Source organism: Nipponia nippon, unplaced genomic scaffold, assembly GCF_047370975.1.
Source record: "Nipponia nippon isolate SJK-2023a ecotype South Korea unplaced genomic scaffold, ASM4737097v1 scaffold_19, whole genome shotgun sequence".
In the NCBI taxonomy this organism is placed as follows: Eukaryota; Metazoa; Chordata; class Aves; order Pelecaniformes; family Threskiornithidae; genus Nipponia; species Nipponia nippon.
The window spans coordinates 7,751,361-7,773,549 of NW_028262335.1; the positions used below are offsets into that span (position 1 = coordinate 7,751,361).

Here is a 22,189-nt window from a genome sequence, read left to right on the forward strand (position 1 = left end):
TGGTGGGGTTTTGGTTTGCTTCCCTCCATTACTGGTCTTGATTCTTACACAAAGACTGCTAATTACATCTTCCCGCTGTCTTCTTCTCACATGTTATTATCAACCATGAGAACCATGTATCAACTAAAGATCACTAAAAACCACTCAAAAAGGCAAGTAAATACAGATTATGCATTCAGAAACATGTTCAGCACACTTCCAGGCTACTATCGGGACACAGTAACTTTTAAAAATTACTAGAGCTATGAGTGATGCAGTAGTCAGTGGTCCTATCCACAAGCAATTAAATAATAGAGCTCAACGTTTACTAGTGGGGAGAGTCATTCATGGTCTTTATATCAACAATAGCTTTATTTATATTTTTCTATCATTATATTGTAATTATAATTAAAATCCAAGATTTGGGAAAATTTATTGTATCTTCAAATTTCATATTATCCATGAGTATGCAGTATAATTCTGAGCAATTGAAATTCCAGTAATTTAAATAATTTGCATCAGAACCAAAACTATGACTCTTCCAAACAGGTAACTCCAGTGGATTCTCGGGGGGCAGGGGAACAAAAGCCTGCAGGTGAAAAAGCCCATAAGGCTTGCCACCTGTTTAGTGTGGTTAACAGGTGTATCAAACAGCAGGCCTTCCTCTGGGAAAGACGACAAACTGAACACTGCCAAAACACACAAAGAAGCAGCAACAGGGACAGAATGGAACACAGCATCTGCTTACTGGGACTTACGCAGCAGCCAGAAATGAGAAATCACAGAAAGGAAACACTTTCATGAAGAAAATGAGTGTTTTGTTTCATTAACCTCTGCAAACTTCATTTATATGTCACTGTGTTCTTTCATTCTCAAATGTGTGCGCACACAAATGCACTAAAACCAGACAGGTTTGGGGTTTTGGGTTTTTTCTGGGGTGTGGTTTTTTTTGTTTGTTTTGTTGGGTGTTTGTTTGTTTGTTTTAAATCAGCAGCTTTCAGGAGCTTCGTTTTAAGTTCCCTAGTGTTCAGTTATAGTTTCTATCTTGCATCTCTCGGCAGCATTTTTACCCAATGTGAAATCAGTTTTATGGTTAAGCAGTAGATAAATCAGAGTCATTTGTTACTATTGGACTCCTCTGTTGATACAGTTATAATTATTGCTTGTTTACTGGACATCTAATCAACCTGAATCTCTGAAGGTTAAAATATGCTATTAACTGACAGCATCCACTTAGTAAGAATTTATCACTTCCAAAGACTGATCTAAAAATCTAGCCCTAGCATTATTACAGTTAAAATTAAAGAGGAAAAATGGACAAATTCAACATTCATGCCATTATCGAATCTATTCTATACCACATCGAATACCCTAGAGCTCCAAATATTTGCCTATGTTCTTTTTGTTCCAGCGGATTACTTCAGTACGTCCAAGGTACTATTTCAGTAAGTGAAAAAAAAAAAAATCAGATTTTTTTCAAAATCCCTACAGTTACACACAGTTTACAAGCATAGAACTATTCGTACAAAGTATGGGTACACTAACTGATGAGCAATACAGTTTGATATTCACCAAAATATCTGACCATACAAAACAAACTTCAAAATCTCACATGCAAAAGCTTATGTGGACAAAGCAGACAATTTCCAGATCCTTAATGTGAGTTTCTTAGTAACTTGCCCTTTTTTGGGCACTGAACCAAGTCTTACCATTTGTGTTATGACTGGGTTTGCATCCCCTGTGCTGCCCATACATAATGCCTCTAATTAATTGTCACATATTTCCTGTTTACTTCCATATTACGTAGGCTCATGTTTTGCTGGAACTGTGCCTTGATTTTTGTTGGACTTCAGTGTATACTGATCTACTGCCATGTATGTTGGGAATGTACTGGTAATAAACTTAAATCCTGTGCACCCAAATCCAATGGTTAGCCGATCACACAGTTTCTGTCAATTTTTCATTGGCAACAAGAGATCATTAAAGCAGGTGGTAGATTCTGCTAGTTACTTGTACTGTGGCAAAACTGGCTGCAGAAAAAACAAGCAGTATTGAAAATTTTATATCCATTAAGTTCATGATCATTGTTCTCCAAGTGTATTATTGTCAGCTTTCTAATCTGAAATGAAAGAAGTGACCAGGCATACTATAAATTTTGTCAGAGAATAATGGAGCCATACAAGACTCAAGATCTGAGACGGTGTTCAGGGCAGAAAGACAGAAAGGAGAATAACACTTATAACCACCACCACTCAGGGGAATGGCTCTACAAGCAGCATGCTGGAAGAGATTAAAACTGCAGAAACACATGGCTAAATAATTCACTTGTAAGGTGTAGGTCATAGGTATGTCTCAGCCCCTTTCCAGAAGGCTGGCTAGGTCTTTCATAATTCTATGGTAACAGGTTAAAAACCAACTTTAACCTATTATTTTGCCTGAAAAAAAAGTATTTATATGCTTTTATTGTTTTATGCTAAGTTGTATAATTTGAAAGCAGTACATGCTGAGTGAACACTTGCATAAAGTGGTTGTCTTTTGTTTCCTGCACAATGTAAATACTAAACCAATCAACAAGATACTGTTATCAGTCCTGTCAGAACTTTTTTTTTTGCGCCAAAGTATCTTGTCACTTTTGAGCACATATCCAGTGTAAACTTAAATATAGTACTAAATGCTTACAACCCTACAGAGACAGACCAGCCACTCAAGAAGTGTAAGCCTGAAGAATTTACTAATTCAGTCTCAAAACAGATGCTAGAGAGACACCCAGTGGTACCAAACTGCGTGTGCACACATGCGCACACAAATACATCTACATAAAATATCCTGTCTTCAATGCCTCAAGAAGTGAGAAGCTATTATAACAACATCATTTTTGTTTAACAGTGTTTAGGTTAAAATGAAACAAACGCACAACAGTACTTGTGCATATTTTTATGCCATCTGTTTCTTTATCTAACAAGTGTTTATTATCTTGTCCTACTGATTTTAATTCCCAACTTTCATCTGTTCATGGAATAATACATAAAGATTTTTAAACTGTATTCAATAATTAAGTTTAGATTAACAGATTTAACTTTTAATGTATATTTAAGAGAAATCTGGGGGTGTTGATAGGTGCAAAAAAAGAACCAAAACAAAAATCCAAACCCTTAACTGAAAAGCCAGGACACCTGCTTAGGTACATACCAATAGCAGACCAAACAGCAAGATATCCAAGTGCTTTATGCTCTATTTTAACTACATAAACAGTATTCAGTAGAATTTTGGTTGTGATTTCATGTCCATAGGAAAAAATGTCAGTTGAATAGAGACACGTAGTAAAGTTATATTGAGTAGCCTTCCCCGTGATTTTTAGCTTCTCCAAACACATGCTACTCTGACTTTCCACTAAATCTAGGGAGACCCCTTCTTTTCAACAACAAAGAAAACTGAATGAGGATCAAAGTCAGAAAGAAGAGACTTAAACGATAAACCAGTACTGGGTTTTTGAACTTCATTATAACTGGGTAATGAAATAGTTTATGAAGTGCATTTTCCAAATCTTAATATGTATACAATTAAAAGGTACTGTTTTCCAATTCTAAAGTTACTACCAAAGTATAAAATGCTACTTCTTCAAAGAATCTCTCTCTCTCCAAACACTTACCAGAGAAATGATGTCAAATTAAAAAAAAAATACTTATCTATGTATATATAAAAAAATGTATATAAAAAATATGCTTATACATATATACACATACATTTTCTCCCACTCCCAAATGTTTACTCCTGTTTTACAAATAAGGAATACTCCAAATAATAATCACAAGAAAACTTCCAAGTAGACTACATATCCAAGAAGAGTCAAACTGAAATTGAATCTGAAGTTCAACTATACAAAATACTATTGGAATGTGTTACAAAAAATATCAAATTTGAAATATCTTCATGTGTTACTCAACTAAAAATGGGGACTGTATTTGTTAAATGAACTAACAGTACTAGTTCTAAACTTAGACCTTCTCTGTTTATCTGCCTAAAGCATCCTCTACCATGATCCTTTGAGCTTTTCCAAACAAATCGGTACAGTTTCTCATAAGTCTTCTTTATATACCTCATACTGTTCCAAAAGCACAAGGCAATGTTCCACGACCTTGACAGTTGTCTAGAATCCAGGCTCCTTCATAATTATCCTCATTCCTGAAAGAGTGAAAAACAAATAGGAAATTCTTAAAGGAAAACAGTTTTGGTGACCTGATACACCAGACTATCAAAGAAAGTAAGCCAATAACAATAAGCAGTGGCAGCCAGATCTAGTCCACACTTACAGTCCTTTCCCTGAACCCCAAGCAACAGTGAAACGGCACGGTGAAATTCAGCCAACCAAGCTGCAACATCTCTGAATTTGGCCAAAGTATGAGAGTCCTAGAATTCACCTGTAACCTTTTTCATTTAAGCATATCTAATTCCTAAATATGAAAAAGTGACTAGAAGTAAGAGAGCTGGGCATAAACCTTTTCCTGATTAACAATTCATTTTGTTTTAAAACTAATCAATTGTATGGAGGCAATTCATTTAAGGCAACAGTTCCATTTCCCATGTTATGTTACTAAACTATTTGTATAATTGTGACAGTGCCTGCTGTTTTCTGAATCTTAACATCTTATCAGTATGGCCTTTCCCCTTATAGATTATAGCCACTAACAGCTTTTTTTTCCCCATCTCTGAATTTTACTAAATATTACTATTTCTAAATACTTACTCAAGCATTACTCAGCATTTTATAGCTCTTATTTTTTGGAGAAAGAAAAAATACTCACAGATTAAGTCAACATAAAGCAAGAACAAGAGCTTAGTTTCCTCGCTTTCAGTAGACCAAAGCCGTGTTTGAAAAATGAAATCATTAAATAATTGTATTTATGCAGCACAAACAGGTGTGTTCAGTCTTGACAGAGCAAATTTTAAACCAAGCTTACTCAAAAAGTCTAACTTACCCTCTCTCATTCCATAGCTCTCCTTCATATTTCCACCATCTTTATATTGCAATACTTTGTGTCCACAGAGCTTTCCAAACACAAACTAACCAGAATAAGTGTTCCCTTGAACCAAATATATGAGAAAGTTAAATACAGAAAGAAAACACAGATCTCTCAAACACGGTTTAATTTTTTTTTAATGTATTTAGGGTTCACCAATAACTGATATTTTACTTACAGAGCGTGAATAGAAGACATTCTAAAAGCCTAGAAGTTTATAATTAACAGCAACTTTTTCTACTATTAATGCTGTCTAATGAAGACTATAAACATGCTCATTCAGTCTTTATTTTAAAACTAATGAATCGTAATCCTTCTGGTCTTTAAAACTGACAGTGATATATTAAAAAGAAAAGATTCACACTATGTTCTTTTATGGTTAAGGAATGTATAAAAGAAGTACTTGACTTTCATAGTCACCTTAACAGCTTTTTAATGGCATGCAGTCATTCAAATAGTCTGTGTCAAAGCCTGAAAAATCATCTGCTTAGCCCTAGAAGTACTGCCCTGTGAATTTCCCGATATATGTGTGATCTTAGAATGACAAGATAACTTTTTTTCTGTCAAGTATTTACCTGATTTACTTATCTAATGCACTGTATTCCGTGTGGTCACCATTTATTTTCTGTCAGCCTTTCAGATTGTTGACTAAAGGGGTCAGGCAGGTGGCGAAGTCACTGACTTACCTGTACAGGAATAAACAGAAACAGGAGAAATTCTTTTCTGGAGCAATTTACTGGGACGGATCTTTAATCAATGAACTTCCTTCTGCTCAGGATGCTCAGAGAGAGAAGAATTCATTGAAATGTTTCCTTGGTAAATCATGCGTGAGCTGTCCCTCCATAATGGATAGTTTATTCAAGTTATTTAAATCCTTTAACATTTTTGACCTGACCTCGCGCAGCACTTCATATGAGCACAAGTCTGCCTATGCGTGCATCTTTGAAGGACTGAGACTGTTACCAAAAATTGATGATACATGATCCTGGTTTCTACCATTAACACATTTGATTAACTTTCTGAGGTGACTGAAAGCTAACCCAGCCTAAACTGAGAGGCCAACAAGAAAACCTGAAAAACAGAACTCTTCAATAAACAACATAAAAGACTGGAAGTCCTGAGCTAAAAAAAGGTTGGAAATATTGTTTTATTTTCAACAGATGAATGTCCGTCTCTGTTTTCAGCTCAAGTCAAAAGTTGAAACTTGCTCATATTTTTCTCCTTTATATGATTAAATTTATATCTATGTACTATTAGCACCTTCACATGCTTTAGACTTACTTAAGACTTATTATCTTAGCATCTAAACATTGACCCCAACTGAAGGAATCTACAAAGCATATACAAAGCAGAAATCCCAAATCCATTAAATCAAAATTTTCCCTATTGGCTCTAATAGAACAGAATGGAATCGCAGTTTTTAAACTTCTTGAAGTCAAGGACCAGACTTTCACAGCAGTCTGTAAGCTCTACAGCTGTTCTAGTTTTACAGGTAACGATCACTTACTGTCTCGTGTAAAAACAGGGGATCTGTTTGCCTTCTTGTTCTGTCTTATAGCATGCAAAAGGTTTAAAGACTACAAACGACCCTATTTAAAAAGGGGGAAAAAAAAAAAAAGGAAACTAAAAAGACTGTTGCAAACTCAATTCATTTATGCTCCTCAGGTCAGGGCCCTGAGCACACTCAATAGGCCTCAATTCCTCTGACAAGACCCACCTGAGGCCTCTACACCCCCCACCCATTTTGTTAAATAATTTCAGTTGTCTTCTCTTTTAAACAACGACTAGGCTGAATATTTTATAACTACTAATACAAAAGTAAAAGTGCTAATTTTACTCAGGGACACCTATTTTAAAACTTCAGTATAAACAACATTTATGTGAAGATAAATATATTACTTTGCTTACTATTTATATTAACTTCACACTGTAATGGGAGCCCAGGTTCTTAACGATCTAAAGGCCATTATAAGCGTTACAGACTACACAGAAACAGCCATTAGCTAAAGCGTTAGCCATTACACTACCTTCGCATAAAACAAGAACGCTAGCATAGAAAATAAAGCAAACTCATAAGAGGAAAAGCGTTTGTATTTACTTTAGCCTACACACGGCAGCGCGGGCTTAGGGTTTCTTCGTCTTAACGAGAACCCGCGCCTCGCGGTCGTGCGAGGCTCCTCCTCGCCCCCTCCAGGCGAGGGGCCAGGCTGAGGCGGCGCTGGGCGGGAAGCCAGCGCGGCGCCGTCTGCCCCGGGGAAGGCTCGCTACCTCATGCACACCGAGGCGAGGCAGGAAGAGAAGATGGCAGAGGACCAGGCCTCGGCTGGCGGGGCCGGAGCCCTCCTCCCTCGGAGCCCCTCATCCTCACAGCCCTCCCTCACCCTCACAGCCCTCCCTCACCCTCACAGCCCTCCCTCACCCTCACAGCCCTCCCGCCGTCTGCCCCGGCACCAGGCCGCGGCAGCCGCCTCTGCGCGCTTATTGGCTGCGTGGGAGCGATGGGCGGAGCCGGCGGGCTGAGGGCAGCGGAGCGGGCCGGCGCCTGCGCGGCTGGTGCCGCTGCGGCTTCCGCGCCCTTTAGCGGCCGCGCAGGGCACTGCCGTGTTCGGCCCCTGCCGGCCGCGTCCCGCCCGCAGCGCCAGCCGGCCGGCGGGCGGGCACACTGCTTTTGCCGGTAGCGCAGCGCCGGCCCGCAGGCGGGACCGCAACGGCAACCGCCTCTCCCCTCACACGCCCCGCCACTCTCCTCACCGCCCGGCGCGGCAGCAACACCCACTTCCCCCCGCCGGGGCCAATGGCGGGGCAGTACCGAGCCTTTATCCCGCCCCCCTTGCCCCGGTAGCGGAAGCGGGTTTCTCCCCGCCAGTGACGCCATATTGGGTTTTGTGGAAGCGGGGGGCGGGGAGCGGAAGGAAGGACCCGGCCCCGGCGGCTGTGAGTAGCTGGAGCCCCGCCGCGGCGCCTGGGGCCCGGCCGGAGCCAGGGCGGGAGGGGCGGGAGCCTGCGCCGGCGGGCGTGGAGGCGGTTCGGCGGGCGGAGGCGGTGACGGTGACGGTGACAGTCCCCGGGCGGGAGGGGGCCTCGAGCGAGGGGCCCCTCCGGGAGCGCGGGGGCTTCTTCGGGCTCGGCGACCACCGCCGCATCCGCGGCCTGGGCGCTCCGGCGGGCCGCGCTGCCGGTCGCTGCCTCCAGGCTGCGGGGACCGCGGGGCTGCCGCCGGGCGCGCTGGGCCGGCCCGCCCGGGCCCGCCGGAGGGCTCGCTTCGCCGCTCGCCGAGGCGTTGCCTGTCCCAGTGCTGCTCCCGGGCCCTCCTCACCTCAGCGGGCCCCGCTCCGGCCCCCGGGGCCTCTCGTTCTGGTCTCTGTGCCAGAACAGTGCCGGCCTTCGTGCGCTTTGATTTCTTCCCGAGGTGTCTTGTACCGCCCGTGTCCCGCAGCCGTGGGGCAGCTCGGGGGGGCGAAGCCCGCGTTTGGGGGTGAGCGCAAGGAGCGCAGGTGCCGCGCAGCCCCTGCTCCTGAGGCAGCAGCGGGCGCCTGGCAGGCGGACCGGGCTGCTGTTGTCGTGGATAAAACTAAACAGTGCCTTTTTAGGATCAGTTTGCACAACCAAGGGGTTATTTTCCTGTTGGTTGTCTATTCACCCTGTTGTTAATAAATCACTTTAGCGTGTTGCTCTTCAAAAACGTTTCCTCTACGGGATAAGGAAGCTTGTATGAGCAGTAATGTTTTTGCTCGTTATGTGCTTCAGGTGTGTTTTAAATTTAAGAAAAATCTGTATTATGATCAGAGAGTTGTCTGAAAATTCTTTACCTCTCTGTATGTGATGCGAGGCATAAGTTACACGTCTTTACTGCCTCAGGTCCTGTCCCTTTTAAGAACTCAGCAACGCAGTGGTATTTGTAATGATATTACCATAACAATTGTGGTAAAAAGCATAATTGTTGAAGGCCGTGCATTCACCTGCCTGGTATTTTTCAGCAGAAAAAAACGTTTTAATGTGGTTTAGTTTTAGTAGCAGTCTGTATTCTGCTAGTAGCAAACTATTCAATACGTTAATCTTTGTATATTTTTCTGATTTATTGGCTTTGCTGAAATGGCTGAAGGGTGATCATAACTCATTATGTGGAACAGTAAAGTCTTATGTTACATTGTGAAAGAGGGATTGCTACTGTTTAGATTTAATTATTCCCTTAAACCAATGAGATCTGACTTGCGTTCTAACTGTAAGCTACCTTCAAAGTAATGCCAAAGACTGCTTTTCTTGATAATAGTCTAATTGCATATGTTCTTTAAGTAAATGTTTTAAAGTGGTAAGAAAAATTCTAAACTGTCATGTGATGTGCCTCAATCTGTGCTACTTAAACTGAGCCAATGAGAGGTTTCAGTAAAACAGGCAGTGTTAGCAGTTGTATTTCTTGGTCTGCTATGGAAGGACTGTATGTATGATAAACGATCATACATAATCACATATAATGTAATTTTTTTATGCCAAGGAAAATGCCTACTCCATTATAAAGCCATCAGTCGCCTTACGTATGTCATTCTTCACTTGATCTGCGTAGGTTAATATTTACAAGATTGTAATGTTAGGCCTACTTATAGCCTATATTTGCTGTAGATGTATCTGTAAAATTAATTTTGAGAATATGGGAGTTTTTATGTTCATGATCTTTAGAGAATTGCTGTCTGATCAATACATTGAATATCTTTTTGTTACAGCTTTATGCTTAAGGACATTTCAAAAAACCCCCAAAATAAAGCACAAAATTATGCTCAGCTAATAATGCTGAGTAACTTTTCTTCTGCAGTGCAGTGAATGGGGAAAATAATAATTACTTCCTTTTGCCTATAATGAAAAAGTCTGTATCTATATTGTTTGAGTTTCTATTTGATTTTTTTTTCTTTTTATCTATAGCTTCAGTTAAAGTGGACTGCAGCTCCTGAAGCCTCATAATGAATCCCCTTATCTTTTGAAGTGTAACAGGACTCCTTTTTTTGTACTTACCAATTATTCCATAGGATGTAGTTTTCAGATGTTTACAGGAAAAATATATAGCTTTAAGGTTCTGTGCCTCCCCAGATTGTCTTTGGTCTCAAATTATTTTTTGCAGCAGTCACTGTATTGCAGCATCTAAGATAATTTACATTTTTCTGATTTAGTAATGTTTCACATGTCTTTTATCTTGAGATATTAACATAGGGCTGAAAGTACTCCCATTATCCCAGAGTTATGTAGTCCCACCCACAGATGAGGACTCCAGGAAGTAATGTCAGGGGTTGCTTTTGGTGATGTGGCAAAAATGTTTCTGTTTAGAATCCAGTTTATTTTGTTTGGTTTATATCTTGAAGTGAACTGTGAAACTTAGTTGAGCTTAACTGAAAAGAAAAATAAAGATCTTGAATTAGTAGCAGAAGCATGTACTAAGAAATAATTCCCTTGGTTAATTTTTTACCTGGGTTCAGTATCCTGGCCCCTTTACTACACAATTTTGCTCATGCATAAAACTTTTCTGTGACTGCTAAGCTCTTCCTGTTCAAGAGACAGATAAAGTCATTGAATAATTCTAGTAGTGGGCAGTGTTTTGGGTTAGGTGCTTATGGTGGAGCTTTTTGGCTGTAACCGCTCGCGTACAGAGTCCTGAACTTAAACTTCTTCACTATCTAGTTACTCAGTATTTAAAAATCCTAAGCAGCTTTGAAAAAAAAAATACTTATTTTGGTTTTGTTCTTTGCCTTTAGAAACTGAGGTGACAGGAGGGTGGTGCTGCAGTTCATATCTCAATGCTTAGATGTTATAACTCAGCTCCCGCCTTCTCAAGGTGAAGATGTCTAACGAGGCTCGTTCCTGCATTTCTGTATAGACTTGTTTTTTCCCCTCCCCAAAATGGATTGGATCTTGTCTTGCCTTTGTAAAATACCCTGTTCTTTGCTTTCTTGACAACTTATTTTGGAAATTAATTTCTTTTGGAATAAATGTCCTCTCTTTAAGAACACTTCATTAAAAATAATTTGTTTCAAAGAGGGCAATCCAAAAGAGTATCATGTGTAAATGCTGGTTCAGATAATGTACTGTAAAGCTTCGCTGACCTTAGATTTTTGTTTTAAATGTTACCTGTGTATCATGTTTTGTTTCCACAGCAACCATGTCAGAAGGGGACAGTATTGGCGAGTCTGTTCATGGAAAGCCTTCCGTGGTCTATAGATTTTTCTCAAGACTTGGACAGGTTGGTTTTCTGTAGGGTTTTTCCGACTCCATTCGAAGCAGGTCTCAATGCAGCTTCTTAAACTCATTACTTTTTGGATGAGTTGTTGAAATACTAAAATCCATACAAAAGGTTTCTTTTGAAGCCTTTTAAAAATAGATAACAAATGTTATAATGCATAGCTTAATGGAATATATAATGTGTGTATATGTGACACTGCACAGTGAAAATATATGTTTTCATTGTCACAAATGAGTGACTTCAGATTTCATGTCAGGTTCATCTTACGGGAAATAAACTTGCATAAAATATTGAAAATTTAAATTGTTTTGTGGTGCCCCAATCATGAGGAATTTTTTTTTTTGCCTTTATAAAAATACAGAACTTTTCAAATGTTTGTAAGTATGTTTATGCTTAATTAAGTTTCTTTGTAATAAAGAATACAGATGTTTCACATGACTCTCCTTTCCAAAATACTCTTCACAAATACTTACTATTTCTAATGCTACCCTGTAATAAACATTATTCATTGTGCATCATGTATTTTACAGATGTACACTTTATATTTCTTCCTAGATCTACCAGTCCTGGTTAGACAAATCTACTCCATATACTGCAGTGCGATGGATTGTAACTTTGGGTCTGAGTTTTATCTACATGATTAGAGTTTATTTACTGCAGGTAAGAAAACAGGATTTACTGCTAAACTAGTTTTAGATATCATTGCTGTTCCGTTTTTTGTGTTGAGTTTTTGAAGTATGGTATTACTTTGGAATTACATATGGTATCATTTAGCACACAGTAGAAGGTAAATTAGTCTGAAGAAAGAACACGTCTTGTTGGTGTTAAACATACTGCTTCAGAATGGAGAATGTGTGAATGCTTGCGGCTATTCATCTGATGGCAACAGAAAGTGGAAAAGCTCCATTAGTTCTGATGAAATTACATAATAAACCTCTGAAAACTCTATTGCAATTAAGTACTTACTTTTATTTATAAAGCTGTGTAACAACATGTTCAGGGGCCAGTGGTTACCTTCTGTCATGCAAACCATAAAGAATTACTTTTTTCAGCGGTTTTATCACTGCAGGCCAGCAGCAGACCGTTTCTCCACTAATCAGATGCCTCTATTTCATGCCAATCTGCAGTTCAGTTAAGAAGTTGAGAATTATTATTCCCAAAATAATAATATAATAATAATGGTAGTAATAGGAAGATTTAAGAGACTGCGGCCTGCAAAGATGATTAAAAAAGTGATGGTTTTATGCTGTTTACTTTTTTTATGCTGCTTTTATGATGTCTACATCTTGAACATAGAGACCAGATGCCTGAGAAAGCCTTTCCTGATAAATCTGTCAATACATGAGGCATTTGTACTACTCTCATGTTTTAAGGCTTGTTTTGATTAATATATTAGGTTTACAGTAGTATACCTTAGAAAACATCTAGCTTAAAAAGGCTGAAAGATTTTATTTTTTCATCTTGCTTATTTGTATTGCGGTAAGTTTGGTCGGTATTTAGGTAGCTTTAAATGAAAAATGTTACATATGTTACCTGTCAGTACACAAATCAAAGAAATAGATTCATAAAGGTGATTTCACCTTGTCATAGGTTCAGAATGCTTATTTTATCCAGTGAGAATTTTTAATATTTTTTTTAACAAGTCCAGAAAACTTTTCATGTTAATGTGAGGATGTAGGAAAGTACTTCTCAAGGAAGCAAAAAACCAGGTTGTTTGATCTTGTTAAAAAACAGTGTCTGAAAATGGTTTTCAGGAAGACCTTAATCTTGGCGCTTTTTTCCTCCCCGCTTCAGGGTTGGTACATTGTGACATATGCCTTGGGAATCTACCATCTAAATCTCTTCATAGCTTTCTTGTCGCCAAAGGTAGACCCTTCTTTAATGGAAGATTCAGGTATGATGAATAGTTCATTTTGTGATAATTTTGAACTTAGTCAAACTTTCAGCTCTTCTTGTCTGATACAGTAGTGTAAAGATGTGCAATTTTAGCATGACATTGTATTTTTAGACTTGCAAAAAATCTATACGACTTGACATCAGGAGTTAATATAAAATTTCTCTCTCTTTTTTTCAAGACTTGAACATATTCCATATTGTATTAGTTTTCTGTGTTTTGAAGGAAGGTTTATGTGACTTAAGTTCTTCCCAAAATGACTCAAGTGACCTGGCATTCATTTCTGTTATCTATTTTCTTTCGGGAAATCACTGTTAAGTTACATTAAAACAGTCACTGTGACTGGAATGTATGTGTAACAGTGAAAGTTCTTTTTTGCTTTTTTTTAATAAAAAAAATTTGGAATCCGAATAGTGTGGAAAATTAGTGTGAGGGGGTTTGTGTGTTTTGGGTTTTTTTTCTGTTTTTTTCAGATGATGGTCCTTCCTTACCTACAAGGCAAAATGAAGAATTTCGGCCTTTCATTAGAAGGCTCCCAGAGTTTAAATTCTGGTGAGTGGATCTGCCTGCCCACACTCTGTTTTTGAAAAATACAAATATCTGCATCAAATTAGTGGTAGCTGGGGTTGAAGGATTAATTGTTAATATTATTTTTAAGGCACTCTGCCACTAAAGGAATCCTGGTTGCTATGGCATGTACATTCTTCGAGGCTTTCAACGTTCCTGTTTTTTGGCCAATCCTTGTGATGTACTTCATTATGCTATTTTGTATCACTATGAAGAGGCAAATCAAGGTAACTTGCCAAGAATAGATAGTAGCATTTGTGATGACAGAATTTACAGTATTGATCTAAACCGTCCATCCAGTTGAGCACCTCAGAGGTATTAAATGTATTGCACACACTTCTTTACTAGAGGAACTTGAACAACTTAACACTCGAACACTAGTTGCATATTTGCAACTTTGAGCAAGTGTTGACAATGGGAAACAAAAATACTTGGTAAAAGAAGTCTTCGTACACTGCATTAAAGAATTTTGTGCTTGCTTTCAAAAGGTTTCAATCTTAGAATTCAGTATCTTTTTTTATACAGGATGAGTTTATAACTTCTCATCCACTTCCTTTCTTCATTTAACTAAGGCTATCTTTAATGAGGAGGTCTTGTAGGATCTCTGATGGGTGAAAAGGCAAGTTCTGACAAGTTGATGCGAGAAAGTAGATGGAGAGAAAGGGAAGAAGAACATAGGCAAGTCATTGAGACCTTTTTTAACAAATTACTTATGGTTTGTTGGCATTTTAAAAAGAGAACCAATATTTTTTTCCCAGACATTCAGAATTTTGGATAGGTACTGTTATGCAAAGTTGTGAATTAAAGATTAAAGGGTAGTAGAGAATTAATACCTGTATGCTCTCTCCAGTTTCCTGTGATTCGCCCAATCAGTAATCTTCACTGTACTGTGTAAGTTGTTGGGTATACCCAAATTTGAGACTTACAAGGTTGGGCTCATACCCCTATTTCGATGTAAACTGGTGTATGATTAGCTATTTCATTACCTTTACAATACTGAAGAACTGTCTTTCTAGAGGACTTTTTAATTTACAATGTGTATTATGAAACATTTTTGTAAATACTAGGTAAGTTTCTTGCCTCAAAAATTGATCTTTTCTCTTTACAGCACATGATAAAGTACAGATATATACCCTTCACACATGGCAAGAGGAAATACAAAGGGAAAGAAGATGTGGGAAAGACCTTTGCTAGCTAGAAGATCCAATCAACCTGTTGACCAATTCTGCTTCTAACTAAAGGAACGATTTTGAGCCATTGTAACAATGCCTTTTTTCTTCATAAAAAATGATTAACACAGTGGTGACAAAGCGGTTGAATTTTCATTTTAAGAGGATCTTGCTATTTTTATCTGAAATATCAGTTTCTTGAAGAAACTGGCATTCTAACCGGATTGCATTGAGTTTATTATCTTTTGTAAGAAGTTGGAGAAACTGTGGATAATCCCATGGATTTGGGATAATGCATTTCTTTCAAGATCCATTGCCCTGGAGAGATTAATGGCTTAGAGTTGGATATTTTTACATAGTTCTCTTGCTCAATATCACCCTGAAGTGCTGTGCACGTATGTGGAGGAAAAATGTAAGATGGCACACATGATGCTGTTTTCTGCTTCATGGCCGTGTGCTATTTTCATGGAAAAATACAGTAGACCTAAATAGATGCAGAACTTAAGCCAGTTTCCTAAATGCATGGTATTACTGAGTTATAACCAAACAGATATAGGTAGGAATAAGAAATCTCCTAAATTATGGGTTTTGCAGTAGGCAAAAAATACTCGTACAGCTTCTAAAGTAACTCATTTGTGTTGGGTTTCAATGCCAGTTTCACCATTACATCTCCTAGCAGATGCTAAAATTGGGCTCTTTCGTAATGACTCAAAACTTTGTTCAAACTCTATCACAATTTCCTTTGAGGACCTGGAATTATAAATATATATATATATTTTAATTGTTATTAGTTGGAGTTTCTTTCATACTTAAGGGTTTCTTGATTAATTTAAGCTGACTTCATGCAGCCCCTTCAGAACATACCCCAACTGGCCATAGCAGACGAACGGTGTGGGTTTTAACACAGCTTTTCATTTTCTATGGGGAAAAAAAAAGAGATAAATGACCTGCATGTAAATTTTTTCATGTGATACAACTGCAGTTTTATTAAGTGACTTTTTAATTCCAAAATTTATTAAAAGACAGTGTCCCCCTTTACTTGTTCTCTATCTTTATATACATATATTGATCTAACAGTGTTTATGACTCCTTTTCAATAATGGTTGTCCTCAGTTTATCTTCATGCAATGCCTTTTTCAACTCTTCAGGGAGCATTCACTTGCAGAAAGTAGGAAAAGATTAGCTCTGTGACGATTCTGAATGGAGAATAGTGGCAACTTCAACAGACACCTCACTGGAAAATGTATGTAGGAACCTTTTCATCTGATTTTGTCAAATGAAGTCATTACGGAGCCCTGGAATTCAGCCTTCAGTAATCCTGGGAAAATGACAGGTAGTTTTAGTTCACATTGACCCGTTGTTTTTTGTTTGTTTGCGTGTGTTTGTTTTATTAGCAGTGTGGAAACTAGTTATGTCAAAATTTAAAATTAATGGCAACACAGTGTGCAGAAGGGGCCTTATAAAAGTACCAGTCATGGATGCTTGCAGTTCATTGCCTAAAAATCTGAAAGTCCTGACTTGGAGGAGCTGTCTTCAGGTTTGCTGGAGTTTCTGAATAATATGGGCAAATCGGGGAGGAAATACAATGTTTATTATGTTTATGAATGTTAAAATGAGCAACTGGGATGACTCCTACTAAACAACAGAGTGTTAACAGCATCCATTGCAAATCAGGTATTTTTACCTCTGCCTAATTTCGAGCTTTGGTGGCAGTTTGAGATGAATGCCTTCTCATTCTTAGCCAGGCGTAGATGCTCTGCATTCAGTGGAATTAACAGTTTTCAGATATGGGTTGTAGATGATGTTGGGACAACGGTATAGTTCCTGGCTGACTCTCGGCATGCAACGGCCAGACAAGTTTGATGGCATTTTGTTCAACTTTGCTCTTTTTTATCACTTACAAGTGCTAAAAATAAATTACCCATACAGAGTGCATGAAAAACTGGGCTTGACAATTTCACAGATAATTCCCAGTCATCGACTGGTTCCTGTTTCTTTTTATGTGCAGCTAAGTGTTTTTCCTTACTATTTTCTTAGTAAGGAGACCAGGCAGTGATTTCCTGAGGTAGTTTTGATTGTTTGATATGGATTGTTTGATATGGATGTTTTGATTCGTGATACGGACCATTTTTCTTCCACTGGCGGTTTTAAATAGGTGAGGGATGCCTGAAAGTTTCTGGTGTAAGAAAGGGATGGTATTGCAGCTCTGAAAATCACTTTTGTACAGTAATGACAAAGTGTTTGCATAGTTGCCAGCAACTATTTTTTCTTCCATTTATTGGTATGATGAAAAGTTAAAACTAATTTTATTGGAGTTTTTATGATAACACTTGGAGATTTAATTGTTAACTAGCTAACCAGGATCTCTGCAGTACAAATAACCGTCTTAAAAGAAGTGCTCTTACTGTAGCACGCCTCCCCCTGCCACCCCAAGTCCATGTTCAGTGTCATTTGTGAAAGATGGATTGAAACTGTACCTCATGATCCACAGAGTGGACCATCTGGCTTTTTCTCCCCATCTGTATTTCAACAATACAAATAAATTCACCTTGTACATTTTCTATCATGCAAGAATGACAAGATATGTTAACAAGTAACAATCATTTTCTTTTTCCCTGCTGCTCCAAATACTTGTATAACTGAACTAATAATAACTTAAGGGAATGAACCTTGACGAGGTGATGGTGCTGAATCCCATCCTTTATACTCTAAAATATTGGCTTGGCTGAAATAGCCCCTATTGCCATAAAGAGGGGAGAGGGTCTTGTGGCTGGTCAGCGTCTTCCCCAGCTGTGTTAGACTGTAGAAAACACCACACAGCCAAAACTTAAACTGTGTTATAAACCTAACATTTTATAGTTGAGCTTAGTTTCTATGAGTATACGTACTAGGGCTTTTTTGAAACACCGCTTGTTACGTTGCCTAAACGTCTAGAATACTTGGTATCAATGCTTGTCATCAAGGAAAAAGTCTTGGTATGTAATAGCGAGAGAAAAGCTTTGAGTTTGGAAGCTGAACGTTAATCGATCAGTGTGCAGAGTAGTCTGCGTTACTGGGGGTTTGCACTTGTTGCTTCTGTTGATCTAAGGGAAATTCACAGTTTGTCAAATGAAGGAAACCTGCTTTATTGTTAACCTTGGTATGAAAAGAGTGGTACATGACATGCATTTATTATCAGAACTTGAACTGCAGTTAAACCAAGGATTTCTGTACAGCTTTTGTCCTTTTCCCCCGAAGTCTAGCGTATGGACTCATTATTATGTTCCAGGAGAAAGGGAGTCTTGCAAATCATAGAATTTTACTAACACCTTAAGCATGCTATGAAAGGTTGGAAGACCCGTTATCCACACTTACATTTAGAGAATGAGAATCTCATTTAAATTTTTCATTGTCCAATGTGAAGAAAACTTACAGTTGTGTTAAGCACTTTTTAGAAAGATGTATTTTTAATATGGTCAAGAACCATGTTAGAAGAAAACAGAAGGGTAGAGGCTGAAGTAGATTTATTCTGTAAAACAGGAATGAAGTGCCACCTTGCACAGGCAGTTACCAGTTTTATAATTGAGTCTTTTTCTTGGACTAACTGAAGCTGTATGACAACTTTATAAAGCGTGTATGAGCTGAGGCCCTTGTCGTGAAACAGAATAGATTTTTTTCCTTTACAGTTGATAGTGACGTAGGTAGATCAGTTTCTGAGGATGAAACTTCTCTCTGCACAGTGGACATTCTGTCTACAAAAAGAAAACAAATTAGATAGACGTACTGAATTGCTGCATTTAAAAGTTAAAAAACTCCAAATATAACTGTTAGTTACTTCTAGAAAATAATCAGTATCCATAATTAAACATTTTTTTCAGTCCAGTTTGTGATGCAAGCTTACCCAGCTTGCAGTAATATGTCTGAGTTATAGCACAGACATAGCCTCTGTGGCAAACATTTTATTTGTAAGTAACACTTGATGCCTTTTTTCTGGCAAGCAGTTTTCACTCTTCAGAGAAAATAAATGGACAACGTCTTATGCCACGATGTCTATAAAATCCTTAATGGATGAAAATTCTGTTGTATTTCATTAATCCAGAGCAAAATCCAAGTTTAAAATAACATGCATAAGAGCTAGTTCAGTTCGGTTGCAACTTATTTATTCCTTTTTACTGGAAATCAGGTGAAGAAGGCTTCAGAACATTATCACTTTTGTTGTTTCTTTGCAGTCAGAATTACAGCCTAGGTCTGTAGATAAAGGAATTATCTTTGTGTCTGACTTCCACGGTAGTCCGATTGCATTTCAATGGTTGCAACAGAAAACTGCTCACCTTGTTTACCTCATCTATGTAATGTATAGTCATTCTATTCTAATAACATATATAAATATATATATATATAGGTCCTGGTAAACTCTCGTGTGGGGATTCTGGGTGCCTGAGTGAGAGAGAGGGTATTATTTCAACACCCAGGCTGACAGGTATTTTCAAGTAGAAATTTCATCACGTTTACACCTTCCAGCCTCTCTATCCTTCCGTACTTACTCTGGTGTTACACCACTCCGTGATGCATTCCCAGCAGAACAGGTGGCCGCAAGGTGTGGCTGTTGTATGTCTCCGTTCTTCTAGACACAAAGTGCAGCGGGAGTGGCGCCCAGTAGTTTTTTCCTTGGTCATACTTCTAGTTAACATAGTTATATATTAATTTTATTTAGCCTGCTTGTAAGAAATATGTGATAACACAGTCCTAAAGTAAACCCCATCTTCAAGTATTAGCCCTTTTTTGTGAGTTCTCAAAAATGTGAAAGCAAAGCATGAAATCTAAGAGATGCTTAAAACAGTGAGGAATGCAGCAAACGTTACATTACATCACATCAGGTTCTAACTTAAAGTGTCACGCCAGCGTTCTCCCTGTTCATGAAAGCTATTACATTTCCCACCATTGCTTCTACCTCTTTCTTAGTAAGTAAAAACCATCATACTTCTGATGAGCTAGGTTGCGGTGTAGCTTCCATTCCTGCCTTGCTCTCTGCTTCTGTTTGAAGCTGTACATCTGAACACCAATTGTTAGAAGAAGATGGAAGAGTGAAATTATTCCAAGAAACTTGTAACTTGATCGAATACTCTGATCTTCTCCTTGCAGTCCTCCAAAATGCAGCTACATAGTCCACAGAAATAGAAATGTTTTGTTAATGCAGTTTTATGATACTATGCCCCCCCCCCCCCCATCAATAAACTCTTGATTTGGGATTCTCATTTCTGTCAAAATTGACACGTTTCTAGGACTTATCAACCTGCTGTCTCTCAGGAGGTCTCATGTCCTGGATGCATCTCATTCAGTCAGGCTACACTTAACTGCCATTTGTGCCAGGATCGGTTGTCTTGAGTTGTCTGTCTGTCCATCAGAACTGCTGCTTTAATCGGTTTGGTTTTGTTATGTAGCTCTGAGCAAATAGTCAAAACCTCTTTTCCACATTGACATTGGGAATTGTTGAGGAGTCATCTGTCTACACACACTTCTGGGCCAATGGCTGGTGTTTTTTGGAAAGATACTGAAAAGACCATGTGAAATTAAGCTCTTCACATAGAAAAATGCTATCTAAACGTGTACTGATTTTTGTTCAAAACTATACTTAAGTACCTCCCATGGATTTATTAAGCCACTTCTGACTTTTTGTGTATTTGTAGAAGACAGACCAGACTAGATAGTGTCATGAAGTTACATAGGGTATTAACTTCTGACAGTGCATTCACATTTATTAGCCATAACCTTTCAACTGCAGGGACTCACAACCCCGCTACATAGTATTAAAAATGTCCCTCTCACCCAGTCTGCTCTGCCCATGTTATAATCAGCTACAGCCAAATTCTATATCCCTTTTACATGGCATCCCAAAAGAGGCCAAAATATTGCAGTGGACACCATCTTCAAACAAGAAATACATCCACTTACATACGTGATTCCTGTGATTCTTTTAGACAGGTGATAAAAAGCGCCACTTATGTAGAATACTGCCAGATGTAGTCGATGAAGCACAGGTATGCATTGTTTAAGAACATACACAATTTGTAAGACTGTTTTCTTCTGCTGTTCTGTAAGCTCCCCAACTTGTTTCTGTATCCAGTTTCGTATTAAGGTCCTACTGGATAAGCCAAGTGCTGGGCTGCTCTGCGAGGTTCTGGACTCATCAGCTTCTATCTGCAACTCACGTTCCAGATGCAGCAATCCCTTTTCTAAGCAATAGGGTAGTACAGTATGAAGAGAAACGAAGATGGCCCGTCGAAGAAAAGAAGGTACCCTCTTCTTGGTTGAGTCAACTTGAACAATGTTAACATACTCTTCACCCAGAGTCTGATAACCTAAATAATGCGTGTAACAGAAAACAGGCAGGGTCAGATGGCAATTGCAATGTCATTCTCTGTACAGCTGAGCAGTGGTGACAGGCTGCTCAGGTCAGAGCACGTCAGGTTTCAGAAATAGTGGCATTTTTTTGTGTTGAATGAGGTGAGCGCTATGCTTACATCAGCATCTGCAGCGTCAGTACCTGCAAGTGTTTTAGGCTTAAAGCAGGGATACTTTTTCACGGTATCATGCATCCCTTTTTAAAAAAGAAATTTTGCTTTTAGAAGAACATACCTGGGTTGATAAACTGCTGCATTTGAACTCAAACTTCTGACAACTTAGTGGTTTCATATTTAATAGAAGGCATTTATAGAAAAACAAGCCAACCAAACACCCCCCCCCCCCCCATTATAGAAAACCACTGTCAAGCGGTCTCGTTCCAGTAGGTGGTCACCAACAAACAGCAGCCGCCCAGGACAGACAGCTCGGTTTTCACACCGTTAGGAGAAATACTAAATACGGATACCTGACAAAGTGGTAAGGACGAAGTAGGCTACATCAGAAAGCAGTTCCATCTCTTTCCTCCATTCCAGCCACTTCTTGGCACCTAGGGGATCGGGATCCTTCCCGTTAGTTGAGGTGAAATTCACGCCGATCGAAGCCCTTCTCCCAGGAATCTCTGTCCGACACGGGATTAACGCCCCCTCGCCCCCGCGATGGCTCGGCCCGCCTCCATCGCCCCCTCCGACCGCCGTGAGGCAGCAGGGGCCTGGGGATGTGGGGGCACGGACGATGTCGCTGCACTCCCGCCCGCCCACCACAGCGCCGAGCCCCACAGAACCCCCCCACGGCAGGCGTTACCGGCGAGCCCGTGGAGCGCGGTGCCGGCCCCGCTCCGCAGCCCGCTCCGGTACAGCTCGTCCTTCTGCCCGCAGCGCACGAGCCGCGCCGGGCCCGCCGCCGCCATGGCGGGCGGAGGGAGACGGAGCTCCGTGAGGGGCCGTGCCGCGCCCGCGCG

General features: G+C 39.5%; 4 protein-coding genes across 17 annotated transcripts in view; 2 read left to right on the top strand and 2 right to left on the bottom strand.

Annotated features, from left to right (window-relative positions):
• LOC148056030 (uncharacterized) overlaps positions 1 to 7,493 on the bottom strand; it is a 178,853-nt gene extending 171,360 nt beyond the window's left edge. For 8 of the 9 annotated variants that reach the window (XR_015704349.1, XR_015704347.1, XR_015704348.1 and 5 more), the window contains exons 1-4: positions 7,096 to 7,378; positions 5,573 to 5,683; positions 4,956 to 5,060; positions 4,076 to 4,161 (exon numbers count right to left, since the gene is read on the bottom strand). The gene's annotated coding sequence lies outside the window, so the exon portion shown is untranslated. Of the gene's footprint in view, positions 1 to 4,075; positions 4,162 to 4,955; positions 5,061 to 5,572; positions 5,684 to 7,095; positions 7,379 to 7,416 lie in introns of those variants that run through there. The other variant, XM_087755588.1, reaches the window with a different exon arrangement.
• Positions 7,494 to 7,620: 127 nt separating this feature from the next.
• On the top strand, positions 7,621 to 14,980 carry RER1 (retention in endoplasmic reticulum sorting receptor 1). 3 transcript variants are annotated; one of them, XM_087755594.1, is made up of 8 exons: positions 7,621 to 7,931; positions 10,736 to 10,815; positions 11,135 to 11,220; positions 11,776 to 11,880; positions 13,015 to 13,114; positions 13,588 to 13,666; positions 13,773 to 13,908; positions 14,790 to 14,980. In XM_087755594.1, exons 3-8 carry the CDS (start codon positions 11,140 to 11,142, stop codon positions 14,877 to 14,879), a joined length of 591 nt encoding a protein of 196 aa, XP_087611720.1. In that variant the 5' UTR covers positions 7,621 to 7,931; positions 10,736 to 10,815; positions 11,135 to 11,139; the 3' UTR covers positions 14,880 to 14,980. The 3 variants fall into 3 exon arrangements, with proteins under 3 accessions (XP_087611720.1, XP_087611719.1, XP_087611721.1); XM_087755595.1 differs by lacking the exon at positions 7,621 to 7,931 and adding an exon at positions 8,036 to 8,472; XM_087755593.1 differs by lacking the exon at positions 10,736 to 10,815.
• A 1,063-nt stretch (positions 14,981 to 16,043) lies between these two features.
• PLCH2 (phospholipase C eta 2) overlaps positions 16,044 to 22,189 on the top strand; it is a 135,103-nt gene continuing 128,957 nt past the window's right edge. For all 3 annotated transcript variants that reach the window (XM_087755555.1, XM_087755559.1, XM_087755558.1), the window contains exon 1: positions 16,044 to 16,183. The gene's annotated coding sequence lies outside the window, so the exon portion shown is untranslated. The remainder of the gene's footprint in view (positions 16,184 to 22,189) is intronic.
• PEX10 (peroxisomal biogenesis factor 10) lies at positions 17,960 to 22,186 on the bottom strand. 2 transcript variants are annotated; one of them, XM_087755581.1, is made up of 6 exons: positions 22,033 to 22,186; positions 21,698 to 21,778; positions 20,782 to 21,188; positions 19,811 to 19,986; positions 19,374 to 19,506; positions 17,960 to 18,581 (listed from the first exon to the last, which is right to left on the bottom strand). In XM_087755581.1, exons 1-6 carry the CDS (start codon positions 22,136 to 22,138, stop codon positions 18,510 to 18,512), a joined length of 975 nt encoding a protein of 324 aa, XP_087611707.1. In that variant the 5' UTR covers positions 22,139 to 22,186; the 3' UTR covers positions 17,960 to 18,509. The 2 variants fall into 2 exon arrangements, with proteins under 2 accessions (XP_087611707.1, XP_087611706.1); XM_087755580.1 differs by having other exon boundaries at positions 19,374 to 19,509.

Coding starts and splice junctions, on each gene's coding strand:
- RER1 (XM_087755594.1), top strand. CDS start 11,140: ATGTCAGAAGGGGACAGTATTGGCGAGTCTGTTCATGGAAAGCCTTCC. Junction 11,881..13,014: donor TTAGAGTTTATTTACTGCAG/GTAAGAAAACAG, acceptor TCCCCGCTTCAG/GGTTGGTACATTGTGACATA. Junction 13,115..13,587: donor TTCTTTAATGGAAGATTCAG/GTATGATGAATA, acceptor TGTTTTTTTCAG/ATGATGGTCCTTCCTTACCT.
- PEX10 (XM_087755580.1), bottom strand. CDS start 22,138: ATGGCGGCGGCGGGCCCGGCGCGGCTCGTGCGCTGCGGGCAGAAGGAC. Junction 21,779..22,032: donor CGCGCTCCACGGGCTCGCCG/GTAACGCCTGCC, acceptor CCGATCCCCTAG/GTGCCAAGAAGTGGCTGGAA. Junction 19,510..19,810: donor CGCAACCTAGCTCATCAGAA/GTATGATGGTTT, acceptor TATGTTAACTAG/AAGTATGACCAAGGAAAAAA.